Consider the following 22,447-nt stretch of genomic DNA (forward strand, 5'->3'; position numbering starts at 1 on the left):
CTGCTCCGTACACCTTGTACACACGTTTCTGCGTCGGACACACTGCTCCGCACACACACGTTTCTATTCCATGCAGGTCATACACGGCTCCACTCCGCACACCTCGTACACACGCGGCTCCGCTCCGCCCACCTCGTACACATACGTTTCTGCTCCGTACACGTCATACACACATGGCTCCTCTCCGCACCCTTGGATACACATGGCTCCACTCTGCACACCTCGTACACATGTGGCTCCGCTCCGCACACCTCGTACACACGTTTCTGCTCCGTACAAGTCATACACACAAGGCTCCTCTCCACACCCGTCATACACACACGGCTCCTCTCCGCACCCTTGGATACACATGGCTCCACTCTGCACACCTCGTACACATGTGGCTCCGCACACCTCGTACACACGTTTCTGCTCCGTACAAGTCATACACACACGGCTCCTCTCCGCACCCTTGGACACACACGGCTCCACTCCGTACACCTCGTACACATGCGGCTGAGCTCCGCACACCTCGTACACACGGCTCCGCCACCTCGTACACTCGCCTCCACTCCGCACCCTTGGACACACACGGCTCAGCTCCGTACACCTTGCACACACGCGGCTCTGCTCCGTACACCTCGTACATGCGCGGCTCTGCTCCATATACCTCGTACACACACGGCTCCGCTCCGTACACCTCGTACACACGCGGCTCCGCTCCGTACACCTCATACACACGCGGCTCCGCTCCGTACACCTTGTACACACGTGGCTCCGCTCCGTACATCTCGTACACACGCGGCTCCGTTCACCACACCTCGTACACACGCGGCTCTGCTCCGTACACCAGGTACACACGCGGCTCCGCACACCTCGTACACACACGGCTCTGCTCCGTACACCTCGTACATCCGCGGCTCCATACATCTCGTACACACGCGGCTCCGCTCCGTACATCTCGTACACACGCGCTCCGCTCCGTACACACGTGGCTCCGTTCACCACACCTCGTACACACGCGGATCTGCTCCGTACACCAGGTACACACGCGGCTCCGCACACCTCGTACACACACGGCTCTGCTCCGTACACCTCGTACACACGCTGCTCTGCTCCGTACACCTCGTACACACGCGGCTCCGCTCCGTACACCTCGTACACACGCGGCTCCGCTCCGTACGCCTCGTACACACGCGGCTCCGCTCCGTACACCTCGTACACGCGCGGCTCCTCTCCGTACACCTCGTACACACGCGGCTCCGCTCCGTACACCTCGTACACACGCGGCTCCGCTCCGTACACCTCGTACACACGCGGCTCCTCTCCGTACACCTCGTATATACACGGCTCCGCTCCGTACACCTCGTACACACGCGGCTCTGCTACATCCACACTGTAAATCCCTCCTGACCCCACACATAACCTTCACCTCATCCAGCACCATGACAACCAGCACAGCAGAGTCCTGCATCCACTGAGGCCCCTGATCATGTGACCCCTGACTCCTCCCCTCCTGTGACCTCATCACAGGTCCTGTGCGCACAGAGCAGCCATATATGTGGTGGCGGCTCTGCAGGTGGAGGTATGTGGAGATCCTCCATTACTGGGAGCAGGCTCTGCAGGTGGGTTTGGTTGCTTTAGCATGGAGTGGCTGTAGCGAGGTCCTCACAGGATTATCTCCAGTGTATTCGTAGACAGTTCATTACTGACAGGACTAGAATGGAGATGATTCCAGGAGTCACAGGCTCCTTTCTAGTCGCCTCATTACAGAATGGAGAGTGCAGGGAGGAGCTGGGGTTATAATGAAATGATATTACAGGAGGGTTTTCATGAATAGGAATTATTATATAATGAGCTTTATAAATGTAATGATTTCATGTCTTTTTTTTATTGATTTTTTTTTTTTAATCAAGTTTTTAACCCCTTTACCCCCGTGGGTGGTTTGCACGTTAATGACAAGGCCAATTTTTACAATTCTGACCACTGCCACTATATGAGGTAATTACTCTGAAACGCTTCAACAGATCCCACTGATTCTGAGTGTTTTTTCGTGACATATTGTACTTCATGATTGTGGAAAAATTTCTTAGATATCACTTGCTTTTATTTGTGAAAAAAATGGAAATTTGACCAAAATTTGAATTTTTATGCCCTTAAATCAGAGAGATCTGTCACACAAAAGAGTTAATAAATAACATTTCCCACATGTCTACTTTACATCAGCACAATTTTGGAACCCAAATTTTTTTTTGATTAGGAAGTTATAAGGGTTAAAAGTTGACCAGTGATTTCTCATTTTTCCAACAAAATTTACAAAACCATTTTTTAGGGACCACATCACATTTGAAGTCACTTTGAGAGGTCTTTATGACAGAAAATACCCAAAAGTAACACCATTCTAAAAACTGCACCCCTCAAGGTGCTCAAACCCACATTCAAGAGCTTTATTAACCCTTCAGGTGCTTCACAGGAATTTTTAGAATGTGGAAGAAAAAAATGAACATTTAACTTTTTTTACAAAAATGTTACTTTAGACCCAATTTTTTTTATTTTCGCAGGGGTAACAGGAAAAAATGGACCCCAAAATTTATTGTGCAATTTCCCCTGGGCACGCAGATACCCCATATGTGGGGAAAACCACTGTTTGGGCGCAGCAGGGCTCAGAAGGGAAGGAGCGCCATTTGAATTTTCGATTGTAAAATTTGCTTGAATAATTAGTGGACGCCATGTTGCGTTTGGAGAGCCTCTGATGTGCCTAAACAGTGGAAACCCCCCACAAGTGACCCCGTTTTGAAAACTAGACCCCACTGGGAACTTATCTAGATGGGTGGTGAGCATTTTGAACCCCCAGGTGCTTCACAAATTAATCCGTAAAAATGAAAAAGCATTTTTTTTTTCCACTTTTTTATTTTTAAGAATCAATTTGTGAAGCACCTGGGGGTTCCAAGTGCTCACTATGCATCTAGATAGGTGCCTTGGGGGGTCTAGTTTCCAAAATGGGGTCACTTGTGGGGGAGCTCCAATGTTTAGGCACACAGGGGCTCTCCAAACGCGACATGGTGTCCGCTAACAAATTGAATGGAAAATTGGCTCAAATTGTTAGCGGACACCATGTTGCGTTTGGAGAGCCCCTGTGTGCCTAAACATTGGAGCTCCCCCACAAGTGACCCCATTTTGGAAACTAGACCCCCCAAGGCACCTATCTAGATGCATAGTGAGCACTTGGAACCCCCAGGTGCTTCACAAATTGATTCTTAAAAATGAAAAAGTATTTTTTTTTTCCACTTTTTCATTTTTACGAATCAGTTGGGGCCGTGGCCTAACTGGCTCCCCAGGAATAATAAAATTCCCTCCAGCAACTCCTTTCTAGATGTGACACTACAGAGATGACTAGATTGGAGTTCATGCACGGAGGTTCATGATTTCTGTGCACACAGTACTGCCTATTGTGCAGGTTACACTAAGGCTTCCATGCTCATAAAGCTAAAATCGGCAGGTTCAGCCAACAATCTGATGTGTATGGGGCCTCCTGACTTTCCTTCTATACTTTGTGAGGGAAGAGAAGGATCCAGCTTGTTGGAATTCCAATAGTTGATCCTCTTGTTCTCTCTGAAGATAAGTTTCTTCCAGAGGAGCCTGACATTTGCTCTCTAGTAGAGATCACAAGAACATTTAGCCAAGTACTCCTGTGTATGTGATAGTCAGGAGACTTAGTTGTCAGCCAAACAAGTGTATGGCTGACCACTAATGTGTTTGAGAGCCTTCAAGGGAATGTGCCATGTTTGATTATATCAATTATTTTTAGTAATTGGGGGCTGCCATTTTTATTTGTTGGTGTGTAAGGCTATGTGCCCACGTTGCGGAAATGAAGCAGAAAATTTCTGCTTCATTTCCGCATGTCCTCTCCCGGAAAAACGCATGCGGAATTCCGCACGCGTTTATCGCACGTTTTCCACATGCGGAATTGCCTTGCGTTTTTAATGCATTGCACAAGGCAATTCCGCATGCGGAAACGCAAAATTAATGGACATGCTGCGGATTTTTGAACGCAGCATAAACGCTGCGGAAAAATCCGCAGCATGGGCATAGAACTTGCGGATTCTCATTGGGGACAATGGGATGCGGATTACCAAGCGTTTTACAAGCGTTTCCGCTGCGGAAAATCTGCAGCAAAAACGCTTGTAATCCGCAACGTGGGCACGCAGCCTCAATATCTGAGCACGACACTTACACACCTCAAATATGACAGCCCCTGCAAATAGAGTCGAATACTGACAGCAGTCTCCTATCTTCTATACTGTGGCTGCCTCAAGCTGAGAGCTGGGCATGCCCCCTGGGCTGTCCAGGTCACAGCTGTGGGGGGAGCCAGGTGCCATTTTCCCCTTGTCACCGCTCTCGGGGCTCAGCACGAGCTGTGGCAGAAGATGCCGGGATGTGATGAGTATCAGGTTCGTGATCGGTAGCCAACATTGCACTACTGTCAGACTACCACAGCTGGATAAGTCCCCGTCACGGCACTGTTTCATGTGTAATATAGTCCGCAGAGCATCATATCTAATGCACAATATGTGTGATTCAGCCTGCATTGTCGCGTATCAAATGCTCATTAAGTCTAATACAACTTTCAGAGCTGTGTATCTAATCCTATCATGTGTGATATAGTTTTCAATATTGCGTATCTAATGCCAATCATGCATGATACAACCCCCAGAGGCATGTATTTAATCCCATCATATGTGATACAGCCCGCAGTGCCACATATATAATGTCAATCATACACGGAGCATGTGTTACTTTGCCCAAACCGAGTGCCGCCACAATGTTTCTGGCATTGTCACTTACTTAGTTGACTAGTTATCATTGAAGGAGAGCCATTGAGTATGACATTTAATACAATGTTCTGCCCAGTTGGTGCTTGGGACAGTGAGATGTCCATTGAGAAGGCTGTAGAGTAGGTCAAAGTGGTGCATAAGGTCCGTCTGATGTTGGAACCAGGTCTAGTGCCCAATGAAAACATTGACATAGTGAGCCATGAAAGACATGTACTGTTGTCCCTGGTCATTCTTGCTACTGCAGCACTATGACTAAGAAGGGACAACTTTCTTTGAGAAATAATAGTGACTGGGTATCCTCCATCAAGACTAAGCAAATGACATTATTTAAAAAAAAAAAAAAAAAAAAAAAAGGCAGTACAATCCACTTGGCACAACAGCAACTATGACTAACTTGGACACGCGGCATTTGTGTTTAAACACAAACTGATGACTAGACTTATTGATGTTTCCTGACCACATACATAGCTAATTGATGATACAATGCATGAAAAATATGGAAAGCAATACATGCTGATAAGGTAGTACATAAGGGTGTGGCCAAGCTACCAGAAAGACAATCATAAAGAGAAGGACAGCTTGAGCCTTGCTAACACTGCAACAGAATGATTCTCCAGCAACACTGGAAAGAATTCCCTCACCCAAGATGCACGAACATAACCACTACCAGATCTATGATCTCCACTTTTAGGCACTTTTGAGCCTACTCCACTAACAGCAGTTGTGGGTTTACCTGTTACCAATCTGAGCACAGTACAAATTTCATCTTCTCTTTTTGCCAATGCCCCCACCCACCTTCTTTGATGACGACATGGTCATCATCATCATTCCAGACACGGCTGACAGTTGTCTCAATGTAAGAAACATCCTGAGTTCCTTGCATTCCCTACTGATTTACATTCCTATGTTTTCCCAGACTCTGCTGCCGCTGCCAATGCTACTTTCCCTGGCTACCAATGCCACTTGCACCACAACCAACACGCCTAGAAATTTGAATCCCATCCTCCTCCACCTCTGCTTCATCCAAGTCCAAACACTGACTGTCCTCAGCCAATGCATCAACTCTAAGAAGTTGTTGTGAAACAAAATGTCATTAACTGAATTGAAAGTCTACAATTGAAAAAATTAGGGCCCACGATTCATCAAGAATGGCAATGTTCATGACTGTCTTCATGAAGGGGTGTTTTGCAGTCAAACATATATTTCTTAATAAACATAATCTAAAAAAGTGGCGTGCACATCCATGCACCTCGCCACAAATCTTACTCCAGTCAGAGATTTCTGGTGTAAGGTATGCCATAGATGATCATGAATTAGATGACCTATGGCTCTGCGCCCCTGTTTTGGACTGGGGTGAAAACGGCAAAAGTTGCACAAAAATTTTCCAAGTGATTTATGCCAGAATTCTGGCAATATCGCTTTGATGAATGGGGCCTAAGTGTTAAAGCCGCAGAATAGTAGAGAAGTGTAGAACACTGACTCCAACTGATATTGTCACTGTCAGAGGTAACATCATCCTTAGTGACTGAGAAGATTGATGTGCCAAATACTCTAGTTCAAACATCATACACTACCTCCCCTCCATTTACTAGAGGCAAAGTAGGAAAAAAGCAACAGCAGGTTGCAGTATTAGTGTAGCGCTTACAGGTGTGCAAAAACTCAGTACTGTTTGTGACATGCAAGCTTTGTGAGGCAGTCACAGAATTAAATGTCTTTGTTAAAAAGAAAAATGTTGGTAGCTTGCTTCTGCAAATACAAAATAAAATAAAAAAACATGATTGACAAAATAAGACGCATCAGCCAGATAAGTAGCCCTACTTTTCTATCTCCCTAAGGGGATAGCAATTACATGTGTATTATTCTGATTTCCTCACACATTTAGTCTTCTTCACTGTTGTGTTGTCACACATTCTATGGCACCAATACATCATTTGCGGGTTTTTTTTTTAAGTAACTTTTTTCTTTTTTGTCTTGTGGTATTGCTGTTCTTGGCTCCAAATTCATTAAAATGGTGTCACGTGTTTCATGAATTTGGGGCAAAGTCACAAATGGGCTTTCTTCCAGTTTAGAGCTGGTTTTGGCACCAAAAGTGTAAAAAAAAAAAATAAAAAAAAAAAATAAATAAATAAATTACACAAAAATTTTGGAATACTCGAAAATATTCTAGGGGAGGACTGGAGTGAAGTTGCGCCAAATTTAGCAACTTTTTAAAAAGCTGCAATTCATGAATCAGGCAAAAACATCTGGAAACAAGACAAAACAGGTGAGAATATAAAGAGTAGCTTTAAAAGAGGCACGAATAGAATCATGAAAAGGGTGGGAACAAAAAAAAAATCTCCAACTCGTTCAGTGTTTTTATGGCTTTATCTTCCTATCTCTATTGATAAGCTGTGGATTGTGACATCGTCTCACTATCCAGATTACTAAAAATGTGACATGAACTAATTTTAAATCTCACCTCTCACGTTGAATCATTATCTGTTACTGTCTTTCTCTGTTCTGTCGTTCCGTGGATGTCTTTTAAATTTGCTTGTTTGTGGTGCTATATTGGTGATATTCTGTGATAAATTTCATGGAATCTTTATGATGTTACATCGTCAGCTTCTCCTCATTCAGGTCCCTACAATATTTGATCCTCTCAGTGGAGATCTACTATAGAAGAAAATTGTCCTGAAGGACCCATCAAGGATGGATAGGGGCAGGGAAAAGATGTCGGAGAGGATATTACACCTCACCCTAGAGATCCTCTTCCGGCTTACTGGAGAGGTGAGAGATTCTGAAGACGTCACATTACACCATTCTTATCTATGGGAATAACAGATGGACAGATCTGGAGAGGTGAGGACTCTGGAAATTTCTGTAGTGAGATTTATTAATGTGTCTCTCCATAACCAGGATTACACAGTAGTGAAGAAGACCTCTAGTGACCACTGTCAGGACCCTGTGTCTGAGGGATGGGGAAGACCCCTGAGCCCAATCACAGGGCCTCCACCTCACCCCCTGATACATGAGGACATCAATGACCAGAAGATCCTAGAACTCGCCTACAAGATGATTGAGCTGCTGACTGGAGAGGTAACACTGCTGGGAATGCTGGGACATTATGCAGTAATACTATGAAGGGATTGGGGGGATGACTGTATCATTGTATGTGTCAGGTTCCTATAAGGTGTCAGGATGTCACCATCCATTTCTCCATGGAGGAGTGGGAGTATTTAGAAGGACACAAAGATCTGTACAAGGAAGTCATGATGGAGGTTCCTCAGCCCCTCACATCACCAGGTAATAGACAGGACTAAATACACACAGCCTATAATTATCTGTATTTAAAGGATGAATTCAGTCCCTGTATGTGTTTCCTCCAGTTCTATCAAGTAAGAGGACAACACCAGCGAGATGTCCCCATCCTCTACTTCCACAGGAATGTAAACAAGAAAATCCCAATGTTCCTCAGGATCATCAGGTAGATGGAGAGAAGGTATCATGAAATCTCCCTTATAATGTGTAGACGGCTGTGAAGGTCTTGTACTCAGTCTTGTACACTGCTCAAAAAAATAAAGAGAACACTTAAACAACAGAATATAACTCCAAGTAAATCAAACTTCTGTGAAATCAAACTGTCCACTTAGGAGGCAACACTGATTGGCAATCAATTTCACATGCTGTTGTGCAAATGGAATAGACAATAGATGGAAATTATTGGCAATTATCAAGACACACTCAGTAAAGGAGTGGTTTTGCAGGTGGGGACCACAGACCACATCTCAGTGCCAATGCTTTCTGGCTGATGTTTTGGTCACTTTTGAATGTTGGTTGTGCTTTCACACTCGTGGTAGCATGAGACTGACTCTACAACCCACAGAAGTTGCTCAGGTAGTACAGCTTATCCAGGATGGCACATCAATGCGAGCTGTGGCAAGAAGGTTTGCTGTGTCTGTCAGCGTGGTGTCCAGAGGCTGGAGGCACTACCAGGAGACAGGCCAGTACACCAGGAGACGTGGAGGGGGCCGTAGGAGGGCAACAACCCAGCAGCAGGACAGCTACCTCCGCCTTTGTGCAAGGAGGAGCACTGCCAGAGCCCTGCAAAATGACCTCCAGCAGGCCACAAATGTGCATGTGTCTGCACAAACTGTTACAAACCGACTCCATGAGGGTTGTATGAGGGCCTGACGTCCACAGATGGGGGTTGTGCTCACAGCCCAACCCCGTACAGGAGGCTTGGCATTTGCCACAGAACACCAGGATTGGCAAAGTCGCCACTGGCACCCTATGCTCTTCACAGATGAAAGCAGGTTCACACTGAGCACATGTAACAGACATGACAGAGTCTGGAGACGCCATGGAGAGCCATCTGCTGCCTGCAACATCCTTCAGAATGACCGATTTGGCAGTGGGTCAATAATGGTATGGGGTGGCATTTCTTTGGAGGGCCGCACAGCCCTCCATGTGCTCGCCATAGGTAGCCTGACTGCCATTAGGTACCGAGGTGAGATCCTCAGACCCCTTGTGAGACCATATGCTGGTGCGCTTGGCCCTGGGTTCCTCCTAATGCAGGACAATGCCAGACCTCATGCTGGAGTGTGTTAGCAGTTCCTATAAGATGAAGGCATTGGAGCTGTGGACTGGCCAACCCGTTCCCCAGACCTGAATCCGATTGAGCACATCTGGGACATCATGTCTCACTCCATCCACCAACGTCACGTTGCACCACAGACTGTGCAGGAGTTGGCGGATGCTTTAGTCCATGTCTGGGAGGAGATCCCACAGGAGACCATCCGCAACCTCATCAGGAGCATGCCCAGGAGTTGTAGGGAGGTCATACAGGCACGTGGAGGCCAGACACAATACTGAGTCTCATTTTGACTTGTTTTAAGGACATTACATCAAAGTTGGATCAGCCTGTAGTGTGTTTTTTCACTTTAATTTTGGGGGTGACTCCAGATCCAGGCCTCCATTGGTTAATAAATTTGATTTCCATTGATGATTTTTTTGAGCAGTGTATGTAATCTCCATAATGGCAACTATAAGCACTCCCATGCATGTGGACTTGCACAGATGGGGTGCCCCATAGGAAGTGTCTATATAAAATAAAATGAAAACCGAGAGATGCTTCCCAACAATACCACCTGTCCCTTCAGGAAGACAAAATAAAATAAAAAAAACATGGCGAGAGCAAATAGTTATCTATAGAGAGAAGATAATTTCTACTAATTGCCATCACATGTCATTTATTCCAGGAGGATAAAATCCCTATTGGTGCTGCTGCTATAGGATAACAAGTTATAACAAGGAATATATATTGCTTACTGGGACTTAAATTCATCCTTTGGTATTTGAAAGCACACAAGCTCATGCCAGATCTATCCCATTCCCCAAATTGGAGTCTCAATTACTTATATTACCCTGCCTGCAGGAAATCAAGATTAGACTTACTATAAGACCTATGTTTCCAATAATACCATTATATAAGATTTAATAGTAATGCTGAAATAATAATATTGTAATATAACAAATACCAAATATAAGCAGTTTATACAGTAGTATTACCATCATACAGATAATTAACCGAAACCACTGTACTAGGACTGATATTACCACCATACAGTAACCATATAATCATATTATCAGTGCTGTACGTACCTTAAATGTGTGAATTGTACAGGTTCTCACCAGTGATGTTATTGATGATAGTAGTTATTCATTTACCCTTTTGTTTCCATTTGGCCCAGACCACCATGAACTCTACTTCCATCCATAACTCTTCCTTACAAAATGTAACACAGAGACCACTTTGGCTTCCTGCTCTTTCAGTCCCCTCCTCACATTTCCCACCTGTACACAAACCATATAGTTGTAGAATTGATGTCCTACACAGTAATAATGCCCCCTGTGTGCCCTACATGGTAGTAATAACCTCCTGTTGTGTCCCACACAATAACAATGCCTTTTCTGTGTCTCCTTGACCCATTATAATAATAATAATGATCCCTTACATCCTCATAATAATACAAACACCTCTGGTTTTCTCATAATAATTTAGCCTCCTGTGCTTTCATTGCAGTGCTAATGAGTCCCCATTGTGCCCCCCTTATAATAATGACCACAGTGCCTCTTTATTGTAATTATGACCCAGAGCAGTGGCATACTATATTTTTCTAACTATAAGGCGCACTTTTTTCCTCCAAAATTTTGGAGGAAAGTAGGGGATTGGTCTTACAGTCCGAAGCAGGAGCCACCTGCTGCGCTAACATTGTGCCCGCTGTTTAAGAAAATGAATATTCACTCCTGCCCACACAAATGGGCGTAGGGGGGAGGAGTGAATATTTATTTTCCTTAAAGCGCGCGCACAGTGTTAACCGCAGCCGCCGTCTCCTGCAGCGGCTCGGCGATCACTTGTGCCCGTTATTAAACAGAATGCATATTCACTACTCAACACGCTCATGGGAGTGGAGATCAGTGAATTCTCTTTAATAGCGAGCACACGTGATCGCCGAGTCTCTGCAGGAGCCGCGGCTGCCACTGTGCGCGCTATTAAGGAAAATGAATATTCACTGCTCTCCACACCCATAGTCCTGGTGTGGGGAGCAGTGAATATTCCGGCAGCTTACCTCAGCATGTGAGGGTGCATGGCAGTGACGTCATGCGATGCTCACACTGTGAGATCAACTGCTTGCATCAGAACAGGATGCAGCGCTGGAGCAGAGGGAATGTGAGTAGAATTTTTTTTTTGTGTGCAGCGTGATGGGGTTGGGGGGCCATGTATACCAGGACGGGAGATATTAGTTTAGAATTGGGGGACATTACCTCTATAACAGTGTCAGCAGCAGACCCCTTCCCCCATAACAGTACATCATGACCATATTTTTCGCTTCAATTTATTTTCTATTTTCTTCCTCTAAAACCTAGGTGCGTCTTATAGTCCGATAAATACGGTACATAGAAATCACGGGGCCCCATAGTACTTTTGCTATCACAGCATATAAGCACAGAGACAGAGAGGGATCTGTATTGCTGGTTTTACAGTTATTTTGTTCCAACTGAAGCTCCTTGATGTTTTCACCCACTATACCGCTTCCATGGCACTTATATCGATTGATGTTCATACATTCCTACAGCATAGTGGCTCCACTCCCCCCATATAGTATGATGGTCCACCACAGCCCCAATACAGTATAATGGTGCCCCACAATCACCATATAGTATGGTGTTCCCTCAAAGCCCCCATATAGTGTATGATGTCTCTCTCACAGCCCCCATATAGTATGCTGGTTCCATCACTGCCCACAAAAAGAAGAAAATCTTTTATGCTTCTTTAATCCAGCCACAGCCTCCGTCATCTCTCGTAGTCTGTTTTGCTTGAAGTTGATGCCGGAATCACAGTAACCAACATCCCCTCCCCTGCGTTACCGATGGCTCTGTGCTTCGTCACAGCTGTTAACAGTATCTGTGTCCTTAGGACACCAATACTGTTAATATTGTTGAAATTGATGCAGTCCACGGCTGGACCGGCCTATCTAATGCCAGATTTGCTTGTTGGCCAGTATTTCCATAGTTGCAGCTGAATACAGCACTGGTGTGCAACTAATATGTGTGAATGCACTAGTCGTTCTTTAGCACCGATGGTCTATTACAGCAGATGACTAGTTCCAGTGTCTAAATGAAATGCAAAGAAGAAAAAATGTAATCGGGCAAAAGAGCACAAACATATCAATGAGCAGTGACAAATATTGTCTGTCTAATGAATACTGATTTTTGTTGCACCATGCTGTCGGGAGGGTCAGAATTTGGAGCAAGCGGTTACAAAAAATTGCACCAAAATTTTCGGATCCTTTCGCATCCTGGGCGGGTGGGACTGAATTTGCGCTAAATTTTGCAACTTAAAAAATAAATAAATAAAAAAAGCTCTGTCCAAAAAGAGGTAAATAAACAAAACAAAAACAGGTGAGCACATAAAAATACACTTCAGAAAGGGCACAAATAAAATTAATGAATTGGGTGAAAACTAAAAAAAGGCAAAAAAACGGGCATGAAGACAATGTTGAATTGGGGCCTATATCTACAGCTTGTTCAGTGTTTTATTACATTCTCTTCCTCTCTCTATTGATAAGCTATGAAATGTGGCATCATTCCGCTATCCAGATTCATCGCAAAATGACTGCTGCATTTCCTGCTTCGGATTTTATGCAGACTTTGTTAGTCCCTTTTGATTGGCTGCGCTACACCATGTGACATGATAGCTGCAAGATATGGGAAATCACTCCCAGGTGCACATAATCCTTCTCTGGCTAATGCAATTGTCTGCAATAATATAAAATGGCAGAGGGAAGTGAATTGTAATTTAATTTGCTGGGTTCAGCAAATTACTAAAAATGTGACACAAACTCGTTTTAAATCAAATCGATTCACTCATCTCTCATGTTATATCATTATCTGTTACTGGCTTTTTCTGTTCTGTCGTGCCGATCTCTGTTTGTCTTTACATTTGCTTGTTTTTGGTGTTGGATTGGAGATATTCTGTGATAAATCTCTGTATGTGATTGTGTGTTATACCGGGGGCAGGACGGGGCCATGACTGGATGTAGTGATCATGTGAAGCCGGTAACAGCTCCGGAGATTTCTTACATGGGATCTTTATGATGTTACATCGTCATCTTCTCCCCATTCAGGTCCCTACAATATCGGATCCTCTCAGTGGAGATCTTCTATATCAGAGAATTTTCCTGATTGACCCGTCAAGGATGGATAGAGACAGGGACAAGATGGCGGAGAGGCTATTACACCTCACCCTAGAGATCCTCTTCCGGCTTACTGGAGAGGTGAGAGATTCTGATGACGTCACATTACATCATTCTTATCTATGGGAATAACAGATGGACAGAACTGGAGAGGTGAGGACTCTGGAAATGTCTGTAGTGAGATTTATTAATGTGTCTCTCCATAACCAGGATTACACAGTAGTGAAGAAGACCTCTAGTGACCACTGTCAGGCCCCTGTGTCTGAGGGATGGGGAAGACCCCTGAGCCCAATCACGGCTCCTCCACCTCACCCCCTGATACATGAGGACATCAATGACCAGAAGATCCTAGAACTCACCTGCAAGATGATTGAGCTGCTGACTGGAGAGGTGACACTGCTGGGAAATTATACAGTAATGCTATGGAGGGATCGGGGGATGACTGTATCATTGTATGTGTCAGGTTCCTTTAAGGGGTCAGGATGTCACCATCTATTTCTCCATGGAGGAGTGGGAGTATCTAGAAGGACACAAAGATCTGTACAAGGATGTCATGATGGAGGTTCCTCAGCCCCTCACATCACCAGGTAATAGGACTAAATACACGCGGCCTATAAATATCTGTATGTAAGGAATGAATTCAGTCCTTGTATGTGTTTCCTCCAGTTTTATCCAGTAAGAGGACAACACCAAAGAGATGTCCCCATCCTCTCCTTCCACAGGACTGTAAACAAGAAGATCCCGATGTTCTTCAGGATCATGAGGTAGATGGAGAGAAGGTGTCATGAGATCTCCCCTATGATGTGTAGACGGCTGTGAAGGTGCTTGTGCTCAGTCTTGTTTTATCCACCAGTGTTATACTCTGCACTCTAGAATGTTATAATATGAAAACATTGAATATCTGAATGCATTACTGCTATAGAATTAAAAAATGAAGGTACTTGGCACACAAATTGCCCAATTCATGAGAGCCCTTCAGCTGCGGGAAGGCCTTTCTCATGAATAGGCCAATTTGTGCACGAAGTATTAAGAATGAAGTTACACATTCCGATATTCAATGTTTGCATATTATAGCATTTCAGAGTGTTATCTGTATTGTCTTGGTTATATACTGAATTGTTGTGACGGCTTACACCTGTTCACACTTGTCGTATTCGGTTTTTAGGTGCTGGTCTGTTTTTCTGATATTTGTAGTATTATACACTGAACGGCCAATTTATTAGAAGAAACTGTACTTTTCTGATTCAACATGAGACCTGTAAATCCAGAGTGCAGCACTGGGAGAAGGTTGAGCCTCCTATTCCTGCAGAACTATTTCATCTCCTAGTGGAATCTGTTACAAGATAAATGGCTGAGGTTTTGAAGAGCAAAAGAGGTCCAATGTGCTACTAGATGGGTGTCTATAATAATGTGGCTATGACGAAACAGCTTCTTATCTTAATCAGGCAGACGTTTAGATTTGTTAAGCCAAGATAAATGCACTATTATCTTTTGTGTTGACTTGTGAATGTATGTGTTTTTCTTTGCCTAGTCAAGAAGGACATATTATTATGTGTATAAGTCCACGGCCCCACTATCAGTATTCAGTCAGTATTTTTTCTCAGGAGTGGGAGCCAAAACCAGGAGTGTGTGATAAATGCAGAATTGGTGACTTGTTTCTATTATACCTTTTCTCTGATTGCTCATCACCTGACCAAATACTCACAGTGGGGCCTTGGCCTTAACCTGAACATTGAGTTCTCTTGGTTTGGAAACAATAACGTTTAATATGCTAATTACCTATTGTACTAAAGTTAGCTAGTTTATTAACAAGAGCAGGGGGATTAGCTCAAACAATGAGACCTGAGCACTGCACCTTACTCCCTTCCCCAACCTGCCTGTGACTGATGACGTTAACCACATATGTAAATGTAAAAAGGGTTTTTCTATCCTGCTGATGAGAGAATCAAGGAAAATCAGAAAGACTTTTCAGGGCAGTAGCTTGGAAACATGGCTCCATCTAGAGAGACACAGATTTGGATTCTACATGATTCCGGCCTAAGGGTATACGGTGCTGACTGGAAGGACACAGATCTGCTCCATTGGCCTTGAGAGAACCCATGGATACATTTGGGGAGACCAGGTTAGGATGATGAAGTCACCTGGCCCCATGCATATGTTGCTTGGGGTTGTCAGGTAGGACCCTCCGGTCGCCTGGAACCCAGGGAGACATTTGTAAAAGCCAGATTGGAGACTGCTGGTTAGAATTAGGAGCCGACAGGTTGGACTTATACATTTTTCAATTTTTAATATTGGGCTAATAAAGATATTTTTATGCTTCTTTTTGGATCGTATATTCCTTCAATGTTCTCTATAGGTGACCTGATCTGTATGTGAAGGCATCCTCCTTGAAACTTTTGAGGACTATTGCATTTTCTTGTTGTATGGACTTAGCTGCAGGTCTCCTGGTTTCCTGTATATCTGATCAAAACTGATGTGACAGCAGTAGTTATCATTATGTTCATTTATGATCTTTTATGTTCTTTTCAATTATTTCACACGACTTCTCCATCTGTCTGTGACATTTATAATATTTCTTTCAGGGTGAATATCGGCCACATATTCATACTACAGAGACATATGTGAGGGGTGGTGAGTGGTGTAATGAGGAGATTCCTACAGATAACTGCACAGGTGAGTAATAACCACTAAATGCAGAGATGTCACATATTTTACTCTGTTACTGGTTACAATTATACTTTCGGGTATGTTCACACACAATTTTTTTTTTTTTTTTACGCCTAATTATTTGCAATAGTAGAAAGGGATATATGGATAAATCTGTTGCGCTGCTAGTCAAGAAGATATCCAATGTAGATGATGATGTTGAACAAAGAGCAGTTTTATTCATCTACACTTTTCATTGTTGAGCAAAATCCTTCATCAGGAAAAAAAATCTCATTTTTTTTTTTTTCCCTGACAAATGAGTTTATTCAACATTGAAGCACAGCACAGCAGATTTATCCATATACCCCTTTCTACTATTGCATTTACTGATGGTTTTATTCAAACATATGGAGCAGCAGCAGGTATCTATATGTGCACAGGAGTTGTGCCTAACACAACCCAGCCAGGTGAGCAATAACATACTATTTACGTTTATTGCCCGGATCATGCCCTATTGTGCGCTTTTTGTCACTTTTTAGCAATATTACATTCTTAAAGATTTAGCACTTAACAAAAAAACTACACATTTTATGGTCGGTTCTCCACTGCTGAGAAGCTGCAGAAGAAATACTTCAATATTCACAGTCCTATCTAACACAGAAATCTGTGCTCAGTGGATGTCTCTAGGTATATTCTCAAAACTTGTCAATCCTGGGCATTCAAACTCGGTACCCTTATTATGGAAGGCGGAAACATTAACCGTGAGCCACATGCTTATGAGAAGAGAATTTTCTCAGCCTAAAAACCTCACTAGCATTCATGTAAGTGCTAAAAGAATTTTGTTGCTGTTAAAGTGATGTAGAATTGTAGTTCCAATGATGACTCATGCAGGGAAAAGAGACTTTCTGTTCCTACATAGAGTAGAGAAATATTCCGCTAGTTTTTAATCATGTAATGTCATAGACCTAATGGAAAAGAATTAGCTGGGTAGAAAGGCAAAATGAGCAATTGTAAGTACACAGTGCTATATAATTGGATTGCAATATATTAAGAGGATAAAAACGTTGATTGGAGTGCTTCTTTAAAAATAAAGTTGCGAACAGTTAGAATAAATATGGACCTGTGTATCCCTGTAATGGTAACAACTTGTACAATACAGTGAACACATTAATTATGATGATCGGTGAATAAAAATGGCGCAATTGTGTTTAGCTGTCCGTTTTTAGAAAGGCAAAAAAGGCACATCTTAGAGAACTGTTTTCCATCCTAAAAACAGATTTAAAACGGAACCCAGACATCCCCCATTGCTTCCATTTGCATCAGTTGTGCAACAGATCTTTTTGGGCATGAATTCTGTTCCTTGGTTCCTAAAATGAAACGGACAAACAAAACTCCCAAATGCAAGTGTGAACACAGCTTAATAAGGCTGTCCACAAAACAAAACTAAGCCGTCTGTTTGTTATTTGATTTGGGGATCAAACTCACCCAATTCACGTAATTGGGGATATGAAGAAAATGGATGACACTCCATGTGTTATCTGGAAAAGATCTGGAACAATAATAAAAGGCGTTTTACTTACTTATGACTCTGGATGTCTGTTTGAGGCCTAAGGCTCAGTTCACTTTCTCAAGTAATAGTCTCTAATTGCCCAGAAAAGATGCGGTCTTGTAGGACTGTATTAATCCCCTTTCTTGTTCAGAGCCTTAGGTTGAGGTCACTTTGACATTTCTATCTGGGGAAACAAGATAACAGCTGGAAAATAGCTCAACACTTTGCACTACCGACTTTTTAGGCTTCTAAACTAGAGCCTGTCGGCACGATTTTGCATGTTCAGTAAAGGCATTGCCATAATGGTGCTTTGCTGTTGGTGTCTGTCTGACAGGTGACTGCTGCGTGAGGGACCTGCTTACTGTTTGAAAGTTTGTGCCAGCACCGTCCTTGCCGCTGGTGGCGCCTGTGCAGATTAATCTCTCAGCGATCTTCATTAACCCCTTTCTGACATGTGACGTACCAGTACATCATATTATGTGACGCATTCCCGCAAATGACCGTACAGGTACGTCATGGTGATTTTGCGGGCACAGGAGCTGTGCCAGCGCAATCGGAGCTAGGAGCTCAGCCTAAGTGATACCCGAGACACGGCTGTCGCAGTAACAGGAGCGGTGCTCGCATCGCCCTCAGCTGTTTTAACCCTCTAAATGCTGCCATCAATAGCGATCGCAGCATTTAGAAGGCAGGGAGGGGGCTCCCTCTCCCATCTAATTGGCACCCCTGTGATGCCATCGCGGGGGCCCGATGGTTGCCATGACAGGAGGTGGTCACATGACGACCTTCTGATCTCTCAGCTATGGAGGCCTGCTTAGACCATAACCGGAGCATACACATTAACAGTAAATATATATTGGAGAGTATTATTGTGCTTCACAAAGAAAAACCTCATCCATTAAAAATGATATAACTTATTAAAAATTAACAAACCATATATGTTCCCGATCAGACCCAAAATTAGGCAAATGGCATTACAAAAATAAATAATGTATAAATAATCAACCAATGAGTCTTAAGCCATATGTATCAAATCAGGGTGTATAGGTAAGTAGGGGGTATAAGTGAACCAAAATCGTTTCTCTTATTGATTTTTCCTTCCTAGCCGCAGAGGCTGGCACCCTAGGTCAAGCAAGCAAGTTATGGCACTCCCCGTTCACTGTCGTCTCACCCTGATTGACCATAGATGATCCTAGGCGCTAACAACCCCTCACCGGAGGGAAGGAAAAAATCATTTATTTAAAACCCAGCATGGTCTGGGCAATAATTCTAGTAATCAGCTGCAGATCTGAAAAGTTATATAAACTGACACTGCACAAGACACAAATGTAGCTTATAGTACATACAAATACTTCTCATTAAATTAGAATATCATCAAAAAGTAAATTTATTTCAGTTCTTCAATACAAAAAATGAAACTCATATTATATAGTCATTACACACAGAGTGATCTATTTCAAGTGTTTATTTCTGTTAATGTTGATGATTATGGCTTACAGCCAATGAAAACACTTGTATAGGACTTCTCTGATATTCACAGAGGTATAATACAAATTGATAGTGTCAAAGTCTCTAATACAGTGCTACAGTGTTGTCACAGACAAAATACCTCTTAACTTATGTGAATGAGGAGTCCACTCAAGTTATGAGGTTATGTGTGGAAACCTCACATAGCTACCATTGTATCTCGATCTCAACGCGTTTCCCCATTCCGGTTCATCAGGAGGCTTTTTGCAGGTAACCTTTTGTCAGGTATAGGATCACTTGTGGTTTCATAGATTCATGATGTCTGTTTCTCAGCACTTAAAGATTATAGGAGGTAATATCCAAGTTAAAGGACCATACTAACTATCTATATTTTCCAGCACATTTTTTTTTTTTATGCTGGAAAAGCCCCCCTTGGCTTATACTAGAGTGAGGGTCCCATGACTGCTGATATCACCACTCTTTTCTCCTGCATGCAGGCAGCCTGTGTGTTGTCTGTGCCGTACTGGGCAAGAACCTGCCCTCTTTCTGTGTGCTGGTACCTGGGGCACACTGCATTCTTGTCAGATGAATTTCAAATGCGGCCGCATTTCTCTAGGGCTGTGACTAATGACGTAGCCTTAGTCTTACCCGTGCTTGGTCACGCCCCCTTGCCCTGCCCAAGCATTGCTGAATACAAGTACCGGTATATGTCTGGTCTTGGATATACAGTAAGTTCTTTTACAGTACTCAGTCTGCTATATTTTATTTTCTTATTGACCCCTATCTGGACCCAGTGTTGACTATGCTTGCATAGAGCAGCCTGTGTTAGGGCTCATAATATACACACTGCGTTGTGTACGCACTGTTACTGCATGTGCTGCGTTAGCGGTAATGTTGCATTTGCAGTAGCGCAGCGCATGCAGTAACCCAGTGCGTACATAACGCAGTGTGTATATTATGAGCCCAACACAGGCTGCTCTATGCAAACAGTCATCGCTATGGTACTACATTCTTTATCAAAGTCTTATTTTTTTTATCCTGTTAGAAATGGATCCCAAAACTTCTGATCTTGGACCAAAACAAAAACGCAGGTCATACGAAGCTGGTTTCAAACTTAAGGTTGTGTCAAGAGCAGAAGAAAGCAATAACAGTATTGCAAGTAGGGAATTTTGTGTTGACGAAAAACAAGTGAGGGAGTGGCGGAAAATGAAAGCTGACTTGGAAAAGATTCCAAAGGCAAAAAAAAGCTCGACGTGGTTTAACGACTTCATACGGGGTTTTAGAGACTGAATTGCATAAATGGGTTATGGAGTGTTGTCAAAATGGTTACTGTGTAACACGCATGGGAATTCGCTTACGTGCCCTTCAAATGGCTAAAGATGACAAATTAAAAGCGCCAGGCATTGAAAATTTTGTTGCGTCAGCAGGATGGTGTACCCGCTTTATGAATAGGTTTGCCTTGTGTTTGCAACAAAGAACAAAGATTTTACAGAAGTTGCTAAAATACCTTGATGAAAAAGTGATGTCATTCCATTCATTCATCATAAAACAAAGAAGGATTCATAACAATGACCTGGGAGATATTGGGAATATGGATGAAACACCTATGACCTTTTGATTTTCCAAGAAACAGAACTGTGTCAAGTTTGGGAGACAAAACTATTTTACTCAGAACCACAGGAAATGAAAAAAAAAAAAAACACTTCACAGTCGTTCTGTCATGTTTGGCTAATAGTACTAAGCTGTGGCCTGTCGTTATTTTAAAAGAAAGACCTTGCCTAAAAAAGGTCAAATTCCCACCACGAATTACAGTGTGTGCACATACTAAAGGCTGGATGGATGAAGACGGAACAAAAATTTGGAATGGACGACCAGGAGCAGCCTTAAAGAAAAAAACATCATTGTTAGTTTGGGATATGTTCAGAGCCCACACATCTGATGACATAAAAAAATTTGGCAAAGTCTTCTCAAGTTACTTTGGCCGTTATTCCAGGTGGGCTTACATCTGTATTGCAGCCCCTAGATGTGTGTTTAAATAAACCTTTCAAAGACCGTGTGCGAAAGATGTGGCATGAATGGATGTCATCTGGTCAAGCCTGACTGACAAAAGTTGGAAATCTGATGAAGCCCGACATAAAAATGATAGTAAAGTGGGTTTGTGATGCATGGGAAGAGATTCCAGAGGACACGGTGCAACGCGCCTTCATGAAATGTGGCATTAGTAATGCTATGGATGGCAGTGAAGACAGCGCTTTGTATGACAACGACAGCTGTGATGGTGATGACTGCGAACTCAGTGATGAGGACCATGTCTATGCTAATAACCTCACACCTGCTGAAGCTGAAGCTCTGTTTGGACATACAGATGATGAGGAGGAATCCAGTTTTGAAGGATTTTAACTCTTGTGTTTTAGCTTGGTTGCTGATTGAGTTAAGGTTTTTGTACTTTTAAAGTTATTGTTGATACCATATTGTTTTTGTTGACCCTCTTTTCCACTTACAGAGCTATTTACTGTTCTTTGAAATAAAGATTCAAAAAATTTTAACCTACTGATGCCTCAATTAATGTAATTTTATTGGTATCTATTTTTATTTTTGAAATTTACCAGTAGCTGCTGCATTTCCCACCCTAGGCTTATACTCGAGTCAGTAAGCTTTCCCAGTTTTTTTTTTTTTGTGGTCAAATTAGGTGCCTTATATTCGGGTTGGCTTATACTCGAGTATATACGGTACATTTAATCCTCGATCAATATAGTAAGTTATTTGGTTATACAGTAAACTTAAACCACTTAAACAGAAGCATTATAACTTAATGTTCCAGAAGCCAAACTTCTACTCCTAAAGATGTCATATAACTTTACTTGGGAAATCACTGAAATATCTAGAAATTAACATAGCTTCCATCTCTAACTCTCTTTTTCAAGCAAATGTTCCACCTGTGATACGCGAGGTTAAATTAAACTTCCTTATTTGGCAAAATTGCGGCAGTTAAAATGTCCTTTCCCCCCCAGGTTCCTTTATTTCTTTGAAACCTTACCAAACAAAATTCTCTTAATAACCCTGAAGGGAATTCAAACTTCTTTTTTTGAAGTTTATATGGCACTCTGGAAGACATCGCACTCCCAATTAGGTCATGTATGCGTCGAAGTCACAAGACGGTCTGGCCCTCTCTAATATCACTTTATATTAATATGCACATCTGCGTCATCTGTCCTCTTGGTCAGCTCTATACATCTTTA

General features: G+C 42.9%; 1 protein-coding gene and 1 pseudogene across 1 annotated transcript; both read left to right on the top strand.

Moving 5' to 3' along the window:
* The window catches only part of LOC141272041 (uncharacterized), a 119,371-nt pseudogene that overhangs the window by 86,749 nt on the left and 10,175 nt on the right, over window positions 1-22,447 (top strand).
* On the top strand, window positions 1,500-21,703 carry LOC141272014 (uncharacterized). Its single transcript, XM_073682296.1, has 11 exons — window positions 1,500-1,604; window positions 7,431-7,580; window positions 7,710-7,889; window positions 7,973-8,096; window positions 8,180-8,277; window positions 13,481-13,630; window positions 13,760-13,939; window positions 14,013-14,136; window positions 14,216-14,313; window positions 16,132-16,222; window positions 20,254-21,703. Exons 2-11 carry the CDS (start codon window positions 7,503-7,505, stop codon window positions 20,496-20,498), a joined length of 1,368 nt encoding a protein of 455 aa, XP_073538397.1. The 5' UTR covers window positions 1,500-1,604; window positions 7,431-7,502; the 3' UTR covers window positions 20,499-21,703.

This window comes from Phyllobates terribilis, unplaced genomic scaffold, assembly GCF_046119375.1.
Source record: "Phyllobates terribilis strain yellow unplaced genomic scaffold, ASM4611937v1 Scaffold_5__5_contigs__length_657084704, whole genome shotgun sequence".
Lineage (NCBI taxonomy): Eukaryota > Metazoa > Chordata > Amphibia > Anura > Dendrobatidae > Phyllobates > Phyllobates terribilis.

Coding starts and splice junctions, on each gene's coding strand:
- LOC141272014 (XM_073682296.1), top strand. CDS start 7,503: ATGGATAGGGGCAGGGAAAAGATGTCGGAGAGGATATTACACCTCACC. Junction 7,581..7,709: donor TCTTCCGGCTTACTGGAGAG/GTGAGAGATTCT, acceptor CTCCATAACCAG/GATTACACAGTAGTGAAGAA. Junction 13,940..14,012: donor TTGAGCTGCTGACTGGAGAG/GTGACACTGCTG, acceptor TGTATGTGTCAG/GTTCCTTTAAGGGGTCAGGA.